The sequence below is a fragment of the Leucopleurus acutus genome (genome assembly GCF_964270905.1).
Source record: "Leucopleurus acutus genome assembly, chromosome: 6".
Taxonomy (NCBI): domain Eukaryota; kingdom Metazoa; phylum Chordata; class Mammalia; order Artiodactyla; family Delphinidae; genus Leucopleurus; species Leucopleurus acutus.
This window is the reverse complement of record NC_139149.1, coordinates 115,518,361-115,540,680: the sequence shown is the minus strand read 5'-3', so window position 1 is coordinate 115,540,680 and position 22,320 is coordinate 115,518,361. Positions and strand designations below refer to the sequence as shown.

The following is a 22,320-nucleotide window of genomic DNA, read 5'->3' as shown; positions in this document are numbered from 1 at the left end:
CATGTGCTTTTTTTTTTTTCAAAGGACAAACTCAGGAATAGGTCTAGCAGAGTGTGGGGAAGAAAGGTATGACTGGATAGAAAGGCCTGGAAGATTCCCAGAGTCGAGCAAGTGAGCAAATTTAATCATTTTTAAGTGAATAGTACAGTAGTGTTATCTACATGTACCTTGTTGTGTAACTGATCTCTAGAACTTTTTCATCTTGCAGAACTGAACCTCTGTACCCTTTGGACACTAACTCTCCTTCCCACCTCCCCGTCCCTCTAGCGACTACCATTCTATTTTCTGTTTCTAATAGTTTGTCTATTTCAGATGCCCCACGTAAGTTGAATCTTGCGGTATGTGTCTCTTTGCGACTGGCTCATTTCACTTATCATGATGTCCTCAAGGTTCATTCATGTTGTAGTCTATGACAAAATTTCTTTCTTTTATTTCAGGCTGAATAATATTTCATTGTATGTATATACCACATTTTCTTTATCCATTCATCCATTGATGGGCATGTATGTTGTTTCCACGTCTTGGCTATTATGAAAAATGCTGCATTAAACTTGGGTGTATATATATATATATCTTCAAAATCTTGTTTTCAATTATTTTGGATATGTACCCAGAAGCTGGATTGCTGGCTTATATAGTCATTCTATTTTTAATTTTTGGAGGAACCTCCATACAGTTTTCTAAGTGGTTGCAGTGTTTTACATTCACACCAACAATGCCTAAGAGTACCAATATTTCTACATCCTCATTAGCACTTCTTGTTTACTGTTTGTTTGATAGTGGCCATCTCAGTGGATGTGAGGCAATATCTCATTGTGGTTTTTGTTTGTTTGTTTTTGTTTTAACATCTTTATTGGAATATAATTGCTTTACAATGTTGTGTTAGTTTCTGCTGTATAACAAAGTGAATCAGGTATACATATACATATATCCCCATATCCCCTCCCTCTTGCGTCTCCCTCCCTCCCACCCTCCCTATCCCACTCCTCTAGGTGGACACAAAGCACCGAGCTGATCTCCCTGTGCCATGTGACTACTTCCCACTAGCTATCTATTTTACATTTGGTAGTGTATATATGTCCATGCCACTCTCTCACTTCATCCCAGCTTTCCGTTCCCCTTCCCCATGTCCTCAACTCCATTCTCTACATCTGTGTCTTTATTCCTGTCCTGCCCCTAGTTTCTTCAGAACCACTTTTTTTTTTTTTAGATTCCATATATATGTTTTAGCATATGGTATTTGTTTTTCTCTTTCTGACTTACTTCACTCTGTATGACAGACTCTAGGTCCATCTGCCTCACTACAAATAACTCAATTTCGTTTCTTTTTATGGCTGAGTAATATTCCATTGTATATATGTGCCACATCTTCTTTATCCATTCATGTGTCGATGGACACTTAAGTTGCTTCCATGTCCCGGCTTTTGTAAATAGAGCTGCAATGAACATTGTGGTACGTGACTCTTTTTGAATTATCTCATTGTGGTTTTGATTTTCATTTCTCTGATGCTGAGTGTTTTCTCATATGCTTATTGGCCATTCATATGTCTTCTCTGGAGAAATATCTATTCAAGTCCTTTACCTATTTTTAAATCAGATCTTGTTGTAAAGTTGTGGGAGTTCTTTATGTGTTCTGATATGAACCCCTTATCAGATATATGGTTTGTGAATATTTTCTCCCATTCTGTAGCTTGCCTCTTCACTCTGTTGATTGTTTCCTTTGCTGTGTAAAAGTTTTTAAGTTTGTTATAGTACCATTTGTCTGTCCTTGCTTTTGTTGTCTGTGCTTTTGGTGTCATATGGAAGAAATCATTACCAAATCCAATATTATGAAGATTTTCTCCTATATTTTCTTCTAAATGTATAATAGTTTCAGGTCTTACATTTACATTTATAATCCATTTTGAGTTAGTTCTTTGTAAGTGGTGTAAGGTAAGGGTCCAACTTCATTTTTTGCATGTGGATATACAGTTTTTCCCGCATCATTTGTTGAAGAGACTATCCTGATCCCATTGTGTAACCTTGGTACTGTTATAGAAGCTTATTTGACCATATACTTGAGGGTTTGTTTCTCGGATCTTTATTTTATTCCATTGGTTGACATGTTTGTCTTTATTCCAGTCCCATATTGTTTTGATTACAGTAGCTTTGTAATATGATTTGAAATCAGGAAATATGAGGTCTCCAGCTCTATTTTTCCTTTCTCAAGTTTGCTTTGGCTCTTCTGGGTCCTTTGAAATTCCGTATGCATTTTAGGATTTGTTTTTCTGTTTCTACCAAAAAATGCCCCAGAGTGAGAGGTTTTTGATTTTTATTTATACTGATGATGATTACCTTTTCATGCTGTAATTCCCAAGGCCGCCTTCTTAATCTTCAAACCCTAACAATGAACTGTAAATTATGATGGTAACCCAATCTCTCCAGATGAAAATATTTAGGTTTCTTAAACCAAATGGGACTTCTCACTTGACTGTAGTCTATACCACATAATTTTCAATATTAAATAGTACTGCTTGAAACTAAGGACAAGAAAAAATAACCAATAATTTTGACCGGCACGCCCCTCCTCTCTGATGCTGTTACCCAAGGCTCTGACCAGGGAACCCCTGCCAAGTCTGGGTAAGGGTAAGAAGAGTCATTGATACACATGCACAGCTGTAGCCAGGACCAGCTCCAGAATCTGTGGGCTTGATGCAAAATGAACATGAAGGGTCCTTGTCCAAAAGTTATTAAGAATGTTAAGACAGCAACAAACAAATCATTAAATCAAGCATGGGGTCTAGTGGGTCTGCACAGGTCATATACCCAAGACCTAAGAAAGAGTTGGGGGAAACCAGAGCCTTGGATCAAGGGGAAGAGAAAAGAGGTGATGTCCTGCAAGGGGACCTAAGCCCAGGTGGAGGAGACCTAGGCTGGCTCTCTGGAGGGTCATAAGGAAGAGCCCAGACCCTCAAGCTGCTGTCACTGGAGATTGGAGGGTGAAGATGCTGACCTGAAGGTTTGGTGTAGGTCAGGGTGCTTTCAGATGTGGCATGGGGAGAAGGTGGTGTTTGCTTGAAGGGAAAAGTGATGGTGACACAACCCACTGCGCCCATCCAGATTTGAGCCCGGCTGGCTGGCAGTTAAATTTGCATGGGAGACCACGCTATGTGGCCGTCAGCCCTCCTGACTAGCTTCAGTCTTGCTAATTCAGTACCCCAGGGTGTGCTTCATCCTGTGATTGGCGTTGGACACACAGCAGGTTTTTGGTGGAGGAAAAGTGCTAAATATTAACAGAGAATGAGGGCAAGATTCGAAATGGTCCCAGCTGCCATGGTTGTGTTGGCACACGTTGTGATTTGGATGAAGCCCGTTCCCTCCCTGAACGGAAGCTTCCCCGCGGGATTCCTTTAGACATGATTGACAGTTAGGCTGGGCGTCACCAACCTGCCCCTTTGTGCCTCTGAGCACCTTTTCTCCTGACCCTTTTTCATTCTGCCATTTGTTTCGTGATATACTATTTTTGCCTGCCTCAATTTGAGAGGAAAAAAAGTTGAACTGCACAATTTTTAGCTATGGCCAAAGTCCTACAATCACTAGACTCAAAGATTCTCATGTCTATGTTTAGTCAAAACTATTTTTCATAAAAGGGATAAATCCTTGATTCATTCGTTAGTAATCGGGGAGTCGATACCTGATCATTCTCCTTTGTCCTGTTTTCTCTCGTAGGTTCTCACTTGGTGCTTAGACAAAATCAAAATGAGGAAGCATCGGCATTTGCCTTTAGTGGCCATCTTTTGCCTTTTTTTCTCAGGCTTTTCCTTTACTCGTGCGCAACAACAAGCAGGTAAGATCCAGAAACATCTCTTCATTTCATTAAAAGGAACAGTATTCTCTGATTTTAGATCTTAGGCATCATGTGCTGAATATAGAGCTTAGATGAGCTTTGAAGAGACAGCCAAGCCATTGACGACAGGATGTTCATTTGTTTTACAGACTTTTTCCTCCTCTTTATCCAGTGAGAGAGAGGTTCTTTTTACTGAAACTTGGGTTTAATATCTTGGCGGTGGTTTGCAAGTGGTTTGTTTTTACCTTGGGTGTGAGCAGAAAGTTTGTGTTGAGAATATTTTACCGTCTGAAGAGCTTTCCCACATTTCTGGCACTGGTTGATGTCTGAGCACATAAAACCCAGGGAAGACAATGGTTGAGAGCAAAAAATTATTTTCCCTGAAAAAACAACAAAAACAAACACACATGTCGCCATTTCTTTCTCAGTCTGGACAGGAAAAGACGTTTTTCATCCAGAATCATCAAATCTTTAAGTATCAGTTTCCCCAAACTACTTAAAAATGGATCCCAACTCATCCTATTAAGAACTTGCTTGCAGAGTTCTAGAAAAATGAGAAATGGTTCATGTATTATGAGCTGGGAAGGAGTGACTTGGGTCCCTCTCCTTTGCTTGGAGAGCTGAGCTTCTCATGGGGATTCTCCCTCTGGACCTGGTAGTTCTTAGATGGCGGCCTGGTGAGGACTACCTCAATGCCAGGGGAGCATGGCTTGGGGCATCGGGTCAGCCCCAGGTGAGTAGAGTCCAGGGGCCTGTTGTGCACAGCCAGCCTGGCCCAGTGCAGAAGGGCACTTCCCAGCCACCCACAGCCTGGCACCTGGAGCCTCTTGCTCCTACTTTTAAGAGAGAACTGGATTCATCTTTGAAAGAGATGAATACTGTTCAGCATCTAAGAGGGCCTGATGGCTCTGAAGATGTAGTGATGAGTTAGGGTACCTTTCTTCATGCTAAAAAGTCTGAAAAAAATGAGACTTTGCCCTTCCCTACAGTTATACAAGTCTTCTTAAGATGTATTTATAATACTTATTTTTCTGGCAAATTACCCAAAGCATGGGAGGTAAAACTGTAGTAGATTTCAGTGTTCTATCTTGTCGGGGCCCAGTTTCAGACCCAAAGCTGAGGAAGGAATTTCCAAGATGATGCTTGGCTACCTGTGATAGGGTATCCTTCCTACCTGAGCAGGTGGGTCTTGGGGTTCAAACTACCACAAAGAATCATCTAGAGTTAAAGGACATGCCAGGGAATGTTTTTCCCCGTTGTGGAACCTGCTACTGGTCCATGTATGGCAGTCATTGCATATGGAACTTGGGTCAATGACTGGGCACCGGCAGCTGTTGGGTCCATGTGTCCAGGTCCCTGTTTCTCAGGTAAGTCAGCGTCCCCGCCTGTTTCACACATGAGGTGTAAATTATTTAGTAACAGCGGAGTGGAAACTGAATGAGTTGAGGAAGGCTTTGCACTGATGGGAAGTCATTTATTGAACAGGAGAAACATCTAAACCAATGTCTTTTTTTAAAGATGTCAAAAATGGTGCTGCTGCCGATATAATATTTCTAGTGGATTCCTTTTGGAGCATTGGAAAGGAACATTTCCAACTTGTTCAAGAGTTTCTATATGATGTTATAAAATCTTTAGCTGTGGGAGAAAACGATTTCCGTTTTGCTCTGGTCTGGTTCAACGGCAGCCCAGATACCGAGTTCCTGTTAAATACGTATCGTTCTAAACAAGAAGTCCTCTCCCATGTTTCCAACATGTCTTATACTGGGGGAAGCAATCAGACTGGAAAAGGATTAGAATACGTAATGCAAAATCACCTCACTGAGGCTGCCGGAAGCCGGGCCAGTGATGGAGTCCCTCAGGTTATCGTAATGTTAACTGATGGACACTCGAAGGATGCCCTTGCTCTGCCTTCAGCGGAACTTAAATCTGCTGATGTTAACGTGTTTGCAATTGGAGTTGAGGATGCAGATGAAGGAGCGTTAAAAGAAACAGCAAGTGAACCGCTCAATATGCATATTTTCAACCTAGAGAATTTTACCTCACTTCATGACATAGTAGGAAACTTAGTGGCCTGTGTGCATTCATCCATGACTCCAGAAAGGGCTGGAGGCACAGAGACCCTTAAAGACATCACAGGTAATGGCAACATCGCCAAGCTGCTGCCTGCCTTGCTCTTCTTTGGAGATAAGCTTGGCAACCGCTGGCATTAAGGCAATATTATGGCTAAAAGATGGTGGGCGGATTAGGGAAGAGATGCCTGTTCACAGGTCTAAAAACAAAGGTTTGAATATTCTCTGTAGTCTCCTTCCAAAACAGAGCAATTCATCTACCTTCAAGAGGAATTCTTTGCTTTTGAGACAATTAATATTCTAACTCTAAAAAAGCACATCCTGATATTATGACCCCACAAGAGGTTGCTTCTACCTTCCTTGGACAAGACAGACTCAGCGTGGCTGGGCAGGTATCTAACAAAAATCCCTTCATTGTTCCTGGGATAGAGAGCCTGTTTCCTTTAAAGAAAGCTCCGTGTCTGAAAGAGTTTGAGTGGAGGGGGAAGGGGGTGTCCACTTTGGGTCCAGTGAAGCAACAAGCAGAGCTCCTCTCTTTGACTCAATGGGATTTATTTCAGAGATTTGATGGAATTAGAATTGTGAGAGGCCTGATAGGGAAGGAATTCCACAGGTAAATTTCAAATGTATTGCACCACAGCAATTCTGACCAGGGCTAGGCTTCCTCATCAGCAACGAGTAGGACAGAGGGAACTCCCTGTGTCCCCAAATGAGTCCATGTCGCCAACTGACTGTGGGTAGGAGAGAATTCTAGGAGAATGGGCAGAAAGCTAGGGTGGGAGAGCTCAAGCGAGAGATGAGCTCCAGAAGGAGAGATGTGTGTCCCATAAGATGAAGGGAAAGGAGGAGAAGGGTATCATATTTCTAAGATACTGAGGTGGAAAGGGGAGACGTTGAGAGTGTTCAGGTTGAGTTGGCATCAATCATCCAATAAGAGAAGATGGCAGAGGGAGAGAAGCAGTGGTGCTTGGGAGTTTGGAGGAATCGAAGTTATTTTTGAACAGCTGCAACAGGGCTAGGAGGAAAGGATCACAAAAAAGGATCAAGAAGAAACTGCTGACTTGCAGTGATGTTCAGTTGTCATCAGAGACCACAGCCTGGGGTCTTGTCCATGAGCGTGGCTCCCTGGTGTTCTGAAGATATCTCAGGCACTCTTGGAAGAAAAAAGCTACCAGGTTGGAGCTTGCAAAGAGAGGATGATAGAGGGGCAAGAAGATCTTCCTGGGGAAGGAAATTTATCATTGCTAAGACGGTAGCTAGTAAATTCCTGAAATAGCCCGCCTTAGGGACCTGGCTGGGCGGGGAAGCAGATGAGAGCTGGAAGGGGCTGGGAGACTTCTGGAAAGCCAGAGGAGCAGGGGCCAGGAAGAGGCAGAAGAGACCTAGAGGCAGTTGAGGAGGAGTCCAGAGAAAGGCTTTCTGGATTATGATCAGAATAATGGTGTTTTTAGGCAAATAGTACTAGACATCAGTTTTTCATAAGACAGATTCTGAAAACAGGGAGTGGGGAGCAAGATGGGTAGATGTCATTAGATAGGAGCCGGGCAGGCAGATCGTGGTTAAGAGAAGGGTTACAGAACTAACCAACCCCGAGGTGTTTCAGGAGATTAAAATGGTTTCCCCAATGGTTATCCATGATTTCAGCTTTGATGGGAGGGCTCATGACCCTACCAGTGGGTCTACTTCTAAGAGAGGCGTAAAGCACAGTCTGGATTATTTGCATTAAACCTGAATAGCATTCCCTACTTCAAATGATGTGTCTCACCTCTGCATTATGACACGGGTGTCGATCCTGCCAGATTACAGGAAAAGAAGGTGGACCCTGAAAGCACCCCAAACCAAGCACTGCAGGTTACAAGGAGGTTACAAGATGGCAGCTCTAATGACCTTTTCCATTGGCTACAATGTGCTCAGCATCAATAATCCACTAATCATTGCTTTTCTGAATATAGGGATAATAACTCATCCATGTCAAAAACAATGAAAGGGATCAGGTGAGAAATGGAACATCTTCTCTTTATTGGTGTTTTGGCCAATTCAGGAAAAAGGGTGGATGAGTTTGCCATTATGTTTAACCGTTATATAAATGGATAAACGATTAGATTACCATATGAATGCTAAATGAGCCTGTCAACATAGTCTGTTTCCACACAAATGACAAAACCTTTGTTTTTATGCCAAGAAAGCATCTCTGTCTTCTAGTGTCCAAGCCGCTAGCAGCACCGGGGTGGGATATTAATCCATTTATGTTGTCTTTTCTAATTAACTTCACTCTGCAATTCTGCCAGTATCATGTCCCACTGCATGTTCCATAGCAAAAAAAAAATAATAATAATAAAAATTCTCTGCTTATAGTTTTTGGGAAAGGTAGTCAGGAAGGCATTATGGAGATTGCTAATAAGTTAGGGCCATTTCTTTCCGTTTCCTGCCCACTAGGTAGGTAACTTTTCTCCATGAATATATATATGATGGCGCTGTTCTAAATGAACTGTACTCAAGTAATCACTGAAAGTTGTGTTTTTTTAAATCCCTTTTATCAATGGATATAAAATACAAAAGCTTTACTAGAGCAAGAGCTAAAGGTGACCTATGTATCCGTGAGGATGAACTTTCTTTTCTTTGCAAAATATAAAGATTTAGAAAACTCGCAAAACCTATCTGCAGTTTTGTGTTTGCATAGGAAATACAAATGTGATCTTTTAAATTTTGCTTGGAAAAAGGAAGCATCCCATGAGCTAAGGAAAGCATTGTGCCCACACCAGTGTGCTCAGGAAAGTAGTGTTTCCAACGATGTTGAAGGAACCTATGATTTTTCCATGGCTGTTTCGAAACTTTTCCATAGAAAATGCCACAGATGGTGTGATACGTGAGCCATAAAAGCAGAAAACCAGACAACTTCACATTTTGAATTTTAGAAAGACCTGATTCCTCTTAGAGTTAATATCGATCCCTGGTATGCCTTGCTGTACACAGGAACCGGTCTCTCTTGTGTCTGTCTGAGGCTTCGGCTCTCCTGGATAACAGCATGCCCTTGTGTGTCCCATCATTGTGTGCATAAGAGGACAACGTGGTTTTTTCAGTGATGACAAATTATCCAACATTTTTCTATGACCTGCTGTGGTTCAGCTTTTTAGAAGAGCAGTAATCAAGGGTTTTCCCTCACTGTTTGTTTATTTTATTTATTCTATTGTGAACCGCAATCAAAAAGTAAGTAATAAATTAATAAGGAATGAGTCATCTGTGATTTAGGGATCATTCTTCTTTTATTGATCTTAGGTTCAGAGTTAGTCCTTCCTTTAAAGGTCTCGGTTTGTTGAGTAAGGGGCAAATCTTCCTTTGTCCCTCAGGGTCATTGGTTTAGGCCTGGGAAGTGTTGAGGAATTTTGTGGTATGGTTTGCTGAACCTGGAGCTCCCGGCACCATGTGGGCCATTTCTATGGCTTGCAACATAATTCACACTGCTGACACCGCACCATCCCATAAGATCCTTCAGGAACCTTACGGTTTGGTTAAAGAGTAGGAAATGCTTTGCAATTCTTAGCAAATGCTAAGTTAATATCTTATAAAACCTTACAAGATATTTTCACATTAGTATCTTTCCCTATGAAAGGAATCCCTCTACAAAATTGCTGTTAGGGGTTTCACGTATGTAAGGGGAGAAAGAGAGCAGTTCTGATTCCAGTAATCCCAACTGCAGCCATCCTTGGCTAAGATTCCCCAAGGGGAGAACTTGGGTAAGAACATCATTTCACTATAGCAAAATTCCTTAATTCCATGAGACAAGATTTGTATCCTGTTTCCATTGTGGAAATAAAAGCAATTTTGTTGGTACCAGGAAAAATTAATTTTATGTATAAAATGTTCACTGTCATTAAAAATATCAGAATGAATGATTGTATGTATAATATTACAATTATACTCCAAACATAGCTTCCTAAAATCCAGAATATAAATACCATATATGCTCACATAAAATCTCTTCCTATTCCTAACATCTACTTAGGTTATTAAAATATATTTGCTAGAATAATTTTACTTTTCATATTGTTTAACTCAGCCAGATTTAAACATTCTAGCAGATGAGCCTTTGAAATATTCCACCCAGGTTCATAGTTTATTGATTGCTATTCCTTGCTCAGTGCTTCTATGAAACCCCCATTCTCAGTAACAGAATGGAAGTGTCATGTTTGCCATTGTGGGGAGCAAAGAGATCTTGGTCAGCCTTTTTATGTCCATTTGTATAACTCCGGAGCTAATTCTGATTCAGGGTTTACTAGATGCCCATGGGCTTGCCAGGCACCCGGTCTACGATGTCATAAAAATAAGGTTGGATAATTATGTCATGACTGGTTTCATATCACTCTGCTTAACATTGTTCTGCATTGTGTGATTGAATATAGAGGCAATGGCAAAAATAAATGAAGAGAACACTTAGCTGAATCCCAGACTTGCATTTGAGTTTCACGCAACTAAACGTCATTTGAGAAACAAAAATCAAACCAAAATGTATCAGAGCATTTTTGAATCAAAACCGTAAATGTTGTTTGAGTTCTTCTTTTCGTATTCCCAAAGTGGGAGATACACAGCCACTTTGGTTTTTAAAGTAAAAAAGAAGGAACAACAGTTGCTCAAGGAATCAAGTGTTTAACATACTGGGATGATGAATCACCAAACCCTAAATCTGGGATTCTGTCTTGTGCTGTGGATTTGGACAAAGAAAATTCTTATAATGACTTGAGGATTATAAGAGAAATGTCCTCAAATTAGAAATCATCTTTGGACCTTTGTTAATATACTCCTTTACTTTCTCCTGTAGGTATGGTAATGCATAATTCCATGCAGCTACAGTTCCCTCCAAATTCAGCAGAAAATTTCAGAATATACCCAGAAATTGAATACGTGTTGCAATTTGACTACAAAGATGGCACAGAAGAAAATTTGATATCAAATGCCCTACTAAACACCATCATTTCTGTTAAGAAATGATGTTAAGAAGTTGCCTCTTATCCATTCAGAATGCAGAACTAAAAGAGAATTTCACATTCCTTAATCAACGTGTGTTTTGTTTGTCCATATTTCGTGTTTCTTATTGGTTTCCCAAGAAACATGTCAGAACACTGAACGGTGCATGTGGTCACTTGTTCTAATGCTTTCACATTTTTTGCATTTCTCTCTTTTAAAGCACAAGACTCTGCTGACATTATTTTCCTAATTGATGGATCAAACAACACCGGAAGTGTCAATTTCGCAGTCATTCGCGACTTCCTTGTAAATCTCCTTGAGAGACTCTCAGTTGGAACTCAGCAGATCCAAGTGGGGGTGGTCCAGTATAGCGATGAGCCCAGAACGCTGTTCTCCTTAAACAGCTATTCCACCAAGGCTCAGGTTCTGGACGCAGTGAAAGCCCTGGGGTTCATCGGTGGGGAGTTGGCCAATGTCGGCCTGGCCCTTGATTTTGTGCTGGAGAATCACTTCACCCGGGCAGGGGGCAGCCGAGTGGAGGAAGGGGTTCCCCAGGTGCTGGTCCTCATAAGTGCTGGGCCTTCTAGTGATGAAATCCGAGACGCGGTCATAGCACTGAAGCAGGCTAGCATTTTCTCGTTTGGCCTCGGAGCCCAGGCCGCCTCCAAGGCAGAGCTTCAGCACATAGCTACCAATGACAACTTGGTGTTTACTGTCCCGGAATTCCGTAGCTTTGGGCTCGTCCAGGAGCAATTACTGCCGTACATTGTTGGCGTGGCCCAAAGGCACATTGTCTTGCAACCGCCAACCATTGTCACCCAAGGTACGTATGCTTTTCTCACCATCTGTGTGGTAGTGGGCTGTCTGTGTGTGTTTTTGTAGAAGTCAGGTGGGCACCTTGCAGAATGATTTGCCTCGGGAGAACCTGTAAGTACCCACAGCCGAGTCCTTCCACGATGAGCTAGTTCTTGGATGTGGTGTCTGTGACGGTTGCAGTGTTCCAAAAAAAACAGAGATCTGTGATTGAGTGGAAAGTTCTTTTTAGAGCATGAGTTGTCAAGAAAGTGTGCTTTTAGGGCTAATTCGGCAAACCTGTTACGTTGGTTATTAAACATCGTCGTATGATCTACTTATAATGCAGTCATCCCAAAAATGGATCTCTGGGGGTCATTATGGTTCTGAGACAGTTACTCCAGGATAATGGCATTGAGATCTAAAAGTCAGCCCGTTAGAGTGTGCTGACATGTGAGAACTGTCTCCCCAAAGTCAGTTTTGTGATGCGTAGCAGGAGTGGCATTTCTGGAGGTAAGAAATAACAAAGCACTCGCTTGGGGGGATGTTTATGAAAACCGTTTTTCCTTTGTTTACTGAGTTGTAGAGTAGCTCTGTTGACGGAGAGATTATACACTCAGATGGGAGGCCTTTGGCAAAAGAGCCCGACTGGAGTCATTTTAAAATAACATATAAAGCTGAGCAAGTCAGATAAGAAAACACATTTCACGGACGTGGGAGGCGGGAAGTGTATTTAAAAATTTCAGTAAGAACCCAGTGGTGCTTGATGCTGCGGCAGGTAAAAATCTGGCAGATCCAGGTGGACCAGGTTACATCACTGGTGATCTCACCCATCCGTCAGGGATTTTATTATTAATGGTTTTAGGCATATTGCTGGGTGGGGTAAATTAAGGATTGATGCAAAATTGCATCCAGAAAATTCTCTTGATATTTCCAGACTTCCCTCTGATTGGAATACAATCTATCAATATTAGATAGATTGCATGGTTTTGGAAACCATGGGCTTGCATGGTTTTGGAAACAAAAGAATGACTTCCATAGGTTTTGTAAACACTCAGAGAGCGCCATGGCTGCTGTCCGAAGAGCGGGCCTTTGGTCCCAGGTCTTATGTTAACGAGCTGTGTGATCCTGGGCAGCCCACACAGACTTTCTGGGCTCCAGTTTTTTGAATTGATGACAGAGGACGAAAGGATATTTTTGTTCCGGGAGAAGTTTCAAGTTCATTTTTATCTATGGCAGTCCAGGCCCTTATTTCAGCTTTCCCTAGCTGACTTTCACTCCTCACTTACAAAACCGTCTTTAATCTTTGTGCTTCATCTGTAAATATTCAACAGATATTCTTAGCTCTCAGGTATGTGCTGGACACCAGGCCAAGCACTGGGGACCCAGACTGATGTGGCTGCTGGCTCGTTGCAGTATAATGGGGAGATAGATCACGAAAATGTAAACCAACAACCAGAAAACTACTCCCAGAGCGTGACAGATGAGGACGCTAAAGGGGGCTGTCAGGGAAAGAAGGGGGAGAGAGAGCTGTAGGTCAAGTGGCCAGGGAAGGCTGCTGTGAGGAGCTGCAGGACAGAAGCAGAAGGAACAAGGTGCCAGGTGTGGCGGTCAGTCGTGCAGCACGAGGGAACCTGGCCGCACCCAGGACTGTCAGGGGGAGGCGGGGCTGGAGCTCACTGGTGCCTGGAAGCCTGGAGAAGCCTCTGGGTTAGGGCGCACGCATCACCAGCTCGGGTGAAGTCCTCCAGTGGCTTCTATCTTTTTCAGTGAAGCTGGGGGGGACAGGAGGACCTGCTTTATTGGAGGTCAGGGTCCCCAAGTCACTGAGAAGAATCACCTAGGAGTAGCCTTGAGTCACCCTAAGAGGAGGGTGCAGAGGAAGACAGCAGCGAGGAAGGGCGATGGGGGCTGGACGTTTGCTGGAGAAGATTTTGCTTGGGAACAGGAGAGTGGGAGAGTGAGGACCGCCACCGGTCCTGGGCTTGCAGGGGCTTGGCGTCCTTGGGTCAATAGGGAGGTGAGGGCCGCAGTCGACTGGTTACAGGACCTTCAGGGTCACCGTGGTAAGGGTGTTCACACCCAGCCCCAGCAGAACCGTGTGAAAGAGGGGAGACGGCTCTGTTGGCATCTCGCAGCAGGAAGAGGAGAACTCTTACTGGAGGGGGAGGGAGGAGATGAGATGGGGGTGAGTCAGCCCAGAGACCGGGGGGTGAAAGGGATCTGCCTTCCTCTCCATCTATCCATGTGTTGCATTCACCTTATTGAATTCAGGAAGCTCTGCATTTATCGTTTCAACTCCTACATCCACGGTATGGAAGGCGCGTTGTGAGAGTGGGTGTTTCCAGGTGAGCTCGCTCTCCTTGTATGTGTCTAGAAAGCACACATGTGGTTAGCTGCACAGCTGTGTATATGGCTTTTAGGTGTATATGGAGAGAGGGAGAGGGAGGAAGCAGGGGGTGTGACCCTCAGGGTCTCTCAGCAGCCCCCCCCCCCCGCCCCCAGGTAGGGAGAATCCACGTGTCTGCAGGCTTCGATGGAGAGCTGGAGGACTTGGAATTCACTGTTTACACCACGACTCAATGCCAAAGCAGTGGTCTCCACGCGCCTGTCCCTGAATGCTTTGTATCTATGGTACATTAACATGTTTTCTCTTAAAGAGGAGAGTTTGGACCAGTGCTGTGAATATAATCAAACGTCAAGTGAACTAAAGTGTTACGTGCCATCCATCTGACTGCAGGGGGTAACGAGGCCTCCTCATATGCAGATGATCATTTAATAAATTGCAAACACTCCTGCCTCTGCTTGAGCCATTTACGATCTTACGAGTCTTGGAAGCCTTCTCCGTTTTCTGGATGGGGTGCTGTGGTCCGATATGAGCCTCAGTTCCTGAGACTCAGGTGTGCTGCCTGGGTGTCGATACAGCAGGTGGACACAAGTTCATAGTCACTTGGAGGCAGTGATCTTGTTAAGGTGTTTTTACTTTGTGATTTGTCTTTGGGTTGTCATAACCTTAACATGTAACGTGGGACCTGCACAACGCCTCTCTCTTAAATGCAAATACTTCCAGGCCACTTCCTAGTTTTGACATTGATTTCCTTTTTATAAGTTTAGGATGCCAAATAATTGGTGTTTTTTTTTTCCTTGCCTGAAAAAATCAAGGCAGGGACAAGGGTACCAAAAGGAATAGAGGTGCTTATGCTTGTTCAAGTTTTGCACTTGGCAATAGGTGTTCATGAAACCAGGATTGTGAAGCACAGGGCTCTCCGAGCAGACACTGACTGCTTCTTTAATTATTTGAGCTATGGCTTCGTTCTCACCTCTAAAACCCAAGCTATGGATTTATGGTAGAAAAGAGCTTGCTGACATTTTTAATGACAATAGGGTAAATAAGTGTTGAATAAATCTACGTTGATTTTTGTGCAACTGTTTTGTAAAAAGTACTAAGAGAGGGTGGGGGTTCGGGGAGCCCCACTTGCCAGCCGTAGGGAAGCTATAACTAGCGCAGCTATAACTAATGTGTGTGTTAGGACAAATTCCTCAGGGGCTCCCATGGACTTGACATTGGCCAGGGCAAAGGGAACTCCCCTTGGGTGGTGTTAGCTGTGTAGAGAGTCATACTGAATGTGATGCGTAAGGCTATTCTACTCACCTTGTCATGTTGCTACCTACAGTCATTGAAATCAACAAGAGGGACATAGTTTTCCTGGTGGATGGCTCTTCTGCATTGGGACTGGTCAGCTTCAATGCAATCCGCGACTTCGTTGCCAAGGTCATCCAGAGGCTGGAGATCGGACAGGATTATATCCAAGTGGCAGTGGCTCAGTATGCAGACACAGTGAGGCCGGAGTTTTATTTCAATACCTACCCCACCAAGAGGGAGGTCATAACCGCCGTGAGGAAGATGAAGTCCATGGATGGCTCGGCCTCGTACACAGGCTCTGCTCTGGACTTTGTTCGGAACAACCTGTTCACGGAGGCGGCCGGCTATCGGGCCGCCGAGGGGGTCCCTAAGCTTTTGGTGCTGATTACAGGTGGTAAGTCCTTAGATGAAGTCAGCCAGCCTGCCCAGGAGCTGAAGAGAAGCGGCATCATGGCCTTTGCCGTCGGGAGCAAGGTGGCCGACCGGGCTGAGCTGGAAGAGATCGCTTTCGATTCCTCCCTGGTGTTCATTCCTGCCGAGTTCCGAGCCGCCCCGTTGCAGGGTGTGCTGCCTGGCTTGCTGGCGCCTCTCAGGACCCTCACTGGAACCACTGAAGGTGCGGTGGGGAGGGTGTCAGACACGTGAGAGGGCTGTCTCCAGGCAGAGTCTCTGGGGAAAAAGCAAACCCAGGTTTTATTTGTGTTCAGCTGAGAGACACCTTTTAAATGATGGAAACCATAGCAACCAAGATTTATTTCGGGTTTCCTTTTACCCTGACTTGAGAAATATATGACTTAAAACACCATGTGATACAACTGTATGTCTTAAAATGTCATAAAATAAGAATCGTGTGACTTAGGCTATAGGACCAGGGACTGCCTGTCTTTGAAGCTTCTGGCCAAGAGATCACCTCTCTGTTCTGATCCCTCTTGAGGTCCTAGTGTTCTGTCTCTACTGGTGACTCCTGTCCAGCCCCCTCCCGCCTCCACCAAGATGAAGCCTGGCTCTTCCTTTCCCAAGTAGACAGTTTACTTCTAAACGGTCCAAACCTGAGCATTCATCCTCTGTCCTCTCTCTTTAAGGGATTTCCTTCAATGGGGAAGCATAGTGAGGGGATGCGTGTGCAGATAAAAACCCAGTGGTCCTCCAAACCCCTCATTTATTATGGTTATCACTGAACAGTTATTTTTAAAGACAGGATAACAGTCAATGAGCTTACGAATTGAATCAGTGCAATTCACCGTCCTTAAAGAAGATGGATATCACAGAAACAAGCTTTTCTGCCTCACAAGCTTCACCCCTGGAAGGATGTTCGGTGCATGTCCCACGGTGCATGGATGCATGCTTTCTCCTCAAGCTCTCTGGTCTTCTAAAATCCACTCTCTCTCTCTCTTTTATTTCCTTAAGACTTCTAATCCACACTTTCAGAGCCAAGGTTCAATTTGACAGAACGTAGGATATAAGTAGTTGTTAGGCTTCCATTTTAGTGAAACGTCAGGGAAGAGATGGGAAAGAACTTGGTAGCATGTGTTGGGGAAAACACTCTGATCTGAGAATTGTACTTTCGATTCTTCATGAGCACAACGTCAGCCAAGCATAGCAAGGAGTCTCTTTGCATTTTAAGGTGTTTCCATGACCCTGTGATCTCACTCAGGAGGAATCTCCGTGGGCACTGGTTGGATTATTGCCGGCCAACGCCATGGCTCTTCTATGGGAGAGTCGGTAGAGAATGACAAGTGGGCCTCCCTAGGAATATTTCAAGATGAGAACAGCCTAATTTTGTCGATTTTTTTTAGCCTTAGGGAACTCATGTTCTCAGGTTAACTTGGGCTCACCCTTCTAATCTATCTGTAAGTGGAAATTTATCTGTAAATGTGTAGAGGGAAACCCAGGGGGACCCAGTCTCGCCCAGGTAAACCTGGCTCTGACCGTGGTCATAAGCTGAGTGATGCAGAAGGAGCAACACCCTTGCAGAATTCATTTCCAGGGAAGGAATGTTCTGTTTCAAGGATTCTGATCACTTTTGTTGGTTGTAAACATTCTAGCTTTTGGCACCACATCTCTCTGTGAGCCCACTTGTTTTGTAATGTCAGCTATCAATTCTCCTCACAAACACCAGCCCCCACTGGAGGGAAATATGCAGCTTTATGCCACATTTTACGAGATGGACGTGCTTGGCCTCACTGATGTTCTCTGTGTTCTACATGTTGGCATGTGTGCCTGGGCTGTGGGCACACATGAGGAAGCCCTCTGCGGTTGTGTATGTCTCACTTTGTTTTCTGTGCTCCACTGCAGTTCACGTAAATAAAAGGGATATCATCTTTCTTTTGGATGGATCGTTCAACGTTGGAAAGACCAATTTCCCTTACGTGCGGGACTTTGTCATGAATGTAGTTAACAGCCTTGATGTTGGAAGCGACAATATTCGTGTCGGTTTAGTGCAATTTAGTGACACTCCGGTGACGGAGTTCTCTCTAAACACCTACCAGACCAAGTCAGAATTGCTAGCTCACCTGAGGCAGCTGCAGCTCAAGGGGGGTTTGGGCCTGAACACGGGCGCAGCCCTAAGCTATGTCCATGACAACCACTTCACCGAAGCTGGCGGCAGCAGGATCCGGGACCGTGTGCCGCAACTCCTGCTCTTGTTCACAGCCGGGCAGTCTGAGGACTCTTATTTGCAAGCTGCCAACGCCCTAGCACGTGCAGGCATCCTGACCTTTTGTGTGGGCACTAGCCAGGCCAATAAGGCAGAGCTTGCGCAGATAGCTTTTAACCCGAGCCTGGTGTATCTCATGGATGATTTCAGCTCCCTGCCTGCTTTGCCTCAGCAGCTGATTCAGCCCCTAACCACTTATGTTAGTGGAGGTGTGGAGGAAGTACCACTCGCCCAGCCAGGTAACGCTCTCCGACTGTTCCGGGCTCCCTCTTCCCCCCTGACACCACTTTGGCAGGCAGATGGCCCGATCTGAACTCCAGAGCGTGGCAATAAGCTATAGAAAGATGATGGGCTCTCTTTAGTTGAAGGATTTTGAAGGGGGGGCTTGAGACACTCTACCAGCAAGCTTAGATGCTCTGTCTAAAGGATGTTTGCCCGTGAAAGAAAGTCTAGAAAATCCAGTTTACGTTCTGTCCTGGTTGTCCCACTCTTGATTCAGAAGCTTTACTTATTTATTTTTTTGCCCCAATACCTCTGAAGATTCTGGTGAGCAAATCCAGATGGAAATGGGAGAAAAACAGAGAAAGAGAGAGAGATGGATTCCCTCTCACACATGAGTCTGCATTGGGAGCATTTAAAGATGGAAAGGATTTTCCTGATATGATATTTTTATGTTCCAAATCTGCTGTATCTAGAAAATTATTTGTCATAAGCCCAATGAAGGCTGTATCTTTATGTGATGGCAAAATGGAAAACGGTTTCCAAAGGAAGTCTGGATGAGGATGATGACTGCAAATTACTAGGGTGATGAGATACAGACTCTTAGATCTACCAGTCGCTGACATCACAGATGGGTAGCAAGATAGATCCCACTGAAACATAATCAAAATAGTTCTAAGAAACGTGTGTGCCGAAAATAATGTTCACATGACATGCCGTAGCCCCCTATGTCCGTGTTTTCTGTTGTCTGATCACAGCAGATTGGAAATCACTGACAGAGATCCTGACCCACAGACCGATACTGGACACTATTTTGGGTTCTAACCCATAAGCTCAAATTTAATGAAAAGAGAATCTAATTAGAGCATGTCTATGTGTTGGGTGGATATCCCATATCTGCCTTTGTCACTAGAGACAGATCAATTTTTAAGCAGAAGAACAACAGGACCATATATTCAATAGTTCTGTTTATAACAATTTGAAAACACTGTCTGTTCTCCTAGAGTGGTTGCTACCTGATATAAGAACAGGACCCTCTGGGCTTTTCCTCGGCCTGCTTTGTTGAGGAAGCATGATGTTAGGTTGGGCAGACCGATCTAGTTGTCCTAATCCTGTGCATAGATGAAAGGGGGCATTTGAAAGGCACCTGGTGTGGGTTTTCTCTTCCCTTGCTGGTGCAGTGATACCAGATGAATTTTGTGAACTCCCATTACCAAAAGCTGGTGGTTCTGGGCTCAGGTCAGTTTGGTGCCTGTTGTGTCCTTGTCCCTCACTGTGTCCTAACTCTCCTTCCTTGTAGAGAGCAAACGAGACGTCCTGTTCCTCTTTGATGGCTCAGCCAATCTCGTGGGCCAGTTCCCTGCCGTCCGCGACTTCCTCTACAAGGTCATTGATGAGCTGGACGTGAAGCCTGACAGGACCCGGATTGCGGTGGCTCAGTACAGCGACGATGTCAGGGTGGAGTCTCGTTTTGATGAGCACCAGAACAAGCCCGAGATCCTGAATCTCGTGAAGAGAATGAAGATCAAGACGGGCAAAGCCCTCAACCTGGGCTATGCCCTGGACTACGCGCAGAGGTACATCTTTGTGAAGTCCACTGGAAGCCGGGTCGAGGATGGAGTGCTTCAGTTCCTGGTGCTGCTGGTGGCAGGAAGGTCATCCGATCGTGTGGACGGGCCAGCTCTCAACCTGAAACAGAGCGGTGTGGTGCCCTTCATCCTCCAGGCCAAGAACGCAGACCCTGCCGAGTTGGAGCAGATGGTACCATCCCCTGCCTTTATCCTGGCTGCGGAGTCTCTTCCCAAGATTGGAGACCTTCAACCACAGATTGTAAACCTCTTAAAATCGGTACAAAATGGGGCGCCAGCACCAGGTAAGGCATAGAACTTCTGGTTACTTCTGCAGCCCAGTTGTCCCATGCTTGAGTCGATGGTAGGCAGCTGGCTCCTGGTCTCCGGGTAGAAGCCTTCCTTGGGTTTCCAAGAAAGAAAAGTGATTTCTGCAGGAACAATGGAATATGGTTTTTCTTTCCCCGAGGTGACTCTCTAACTGCTCTCTAGGGCAAAACAGGAGAATCAGGGTGATTATTTTTAAGGACATTATAAAATTTAGCTATATCAGTGGTTAAAAATAATCCTTTTTTTTAAAAAAAACACAGTTTTTACTATATATATAATAAAAGCCATGTAACACGGTCACATTAGAGCTAACACGGTTTTCATCTTCATATAGTTCCCCAATTTCTTATTTTAAGTGGGTATCACTGTGTCATAATTCATTCTCTGCATTCATGAAAACCATAAAGCATGAAGAGAGGCAGGCACATTCCCATTATAAACGCTGCATTAAAGTTTCTCAGTACTCATCTTTGTTACCATGACTTCATGCTTAACCACTTTGCATTTGGTGATAAAACTGCAGCAAAAAGAGTAATTAATTTCACATATAATCCCTTTGATTGAAAATAGAGCATCTAGAGCTTCTCTACCTTGTCTGTTGAGCACGTTCGCTGTGGGTTTCGGGTTGTAACCTGGACATCTGGGTTACATTTTCCCCCATTTATCCACTGTGACTTGCAGTACATCATTTGAAACCTCTCATCTATAAAGTGCTAACGGTTGTGCAGACTCCGCCGACCATGTCTCTCTCCCTGCCCCCAACATTTCTTCTTGAGGACAACGTTGAAACTTAACAATACTGTTCAAACGTGGAAAAGTTCTAAACTAAAAGGGCTATACCTGTATGTATTGGTGCATCAGTTTCCTACTCCTGCCTTAATAAATTACGATAAATTTAGTGGCTTAAAGCAGAATGAATTTACTATCTTAAGTTTTAGCAGTCGGAAATCCAAAACCTGTTCTACTGGGCTAAGATCAAGGTGTCAGCATTGCTTTCCTTCTGCAGTTTCTGGCCGATTACCCACTTCCTTATCTTTTCCAGTGTCTAGGGGCTGCCTGCATCCTTGGTCCACGGCCCCCTCCTCCATCTTCAAAGCCAGCAGATCTTCAAAGCAGATCTTCTCATATCTCTGGCCTCTTGTTTCCATCCTTACCTCTTCTCCCTCTAACTCTAATCCTCTTATCTCCCTTTTATAAGGACACGAGATTGATTACACTGGATCTATCTGGATAATCCAGGACAATCTCCCCATGCCTCTAACCCTCAATTTAATCGCACCTGCAGATTTTCTTCCATATAAATTCCAGGGATTAGGAGTTGGATATCTTAGGAGTTGTTCGGTCCACCACAGATTGGTATGAAATTATCCCTATTGTGTCCCGTGTGAGTCACAGGGGCTGTCTTCCTTCTAGTTTCAGGTGAGAAGGATGTGGTGTTTCTGATCGACGGCTCCGACGGTGTCAGGAACGGCTTCCCGCTGTTGAAGGAGTTTGTCCAGAGAGTGGTGGAGAGCCTGGACGTGGGTGCGGACCGGGTGCGCGTAGCTGTGGTGCAGTACAGCGACCGGACCAGGCCCGAGTTCTACCTGAATTCCTACATGGACCAGCAGAGCGTCGTCAGTGCTATCCGCGGGCTGACCCTGCTGGGCGGGCCAACCCCCAACACCGGGGCCGCCCTGGACTTCGTCCTGAGGAACATCCTGATTGGCTCCGCCGGGAGCCGCATAGCAGAAGGCATCCCCCAGTTCCTGGTCGTCCTCGCGGCCGGCAGGTCTGGGGATGATGTGAGAGGCCCCTCGGTGGTCCTGAAGAGGGGAGGGGCCGTGCCCATCGGCATCGGCATCGGGAACGCTGACATCACCGAGATGCAGACCATCTCCCTCATCCCGGACTTTGCGGTGGCCATTCCCACCTTCCGGCAGCTGGGGACCATCCAACAGGTCATCTCCGAAAGGGTGACCCAGCTCAGCCGCGAGGAGCTGAGCAGGCTGCAGGCATCTGTGGTCCCTGTAACGAGCCCGGGTAAGGAGCGGATTCTTTGGCTCTTCATTCCTTGACATATCTGGGGCTACTTGTTTGGACTGTGTGTTACAAAGTATTCTCAGTTTTGTTTCCTCAGCTGTAGGGAGTGAAAACCAGAGTTACGCGAAGAATCAGGAACCGCGTGGGCTTGGTGCCAGAAATGGCTTGGGAAGATGCTAAGATTCATGTTTTTGGCCAAATTCAAGTCTCAAAGATGGGCGTAGGCTTGGCTT

General features: G+C 44.7%; 1 protein-coding gene across 1 annotated transcript in view; it reads left to right on the top strand.

Moving 5' to 3' along the window:
• COL6A3 (collagen type VI alpha 3 chain) overlaps window positions 1–22,320 on the top strand; it is an 86,053-nt gene that overhangs the window by 12,871 nt on the left and 50,862 nt on the right. Inside the window, exons 2-8 of the mRNA XM_082840874.1 lie at window positions 3,709–3,826; window positions 5,855–5,962; window positions 11,078–11,680; window positions 15,324–15,908; window positions 17,588–18,187; window positions 19,468–20,040; window positions 21,479–22,087. Coding sequence (XP_082697000.1) covers window positions 3,709–3,826; window positions 5,855–5,962; window positions 11,078–11,680; window positions 15,324–15,908; window positions 17,588–18,187; window positions 19,468–20,040; window positions 21,479–22,087 — 3,196 coding nt within the window. The remainder of the gene's footprint in view (window positions 1–3,708; window positions 3,827–5,854; window positions 5,963–11,077; window positions 11,681–15,323; window positions 15,909–17,587; window positions 18,188–19,467; window positions 20,041–21,478; window positions 22,088–22,320) is intronic.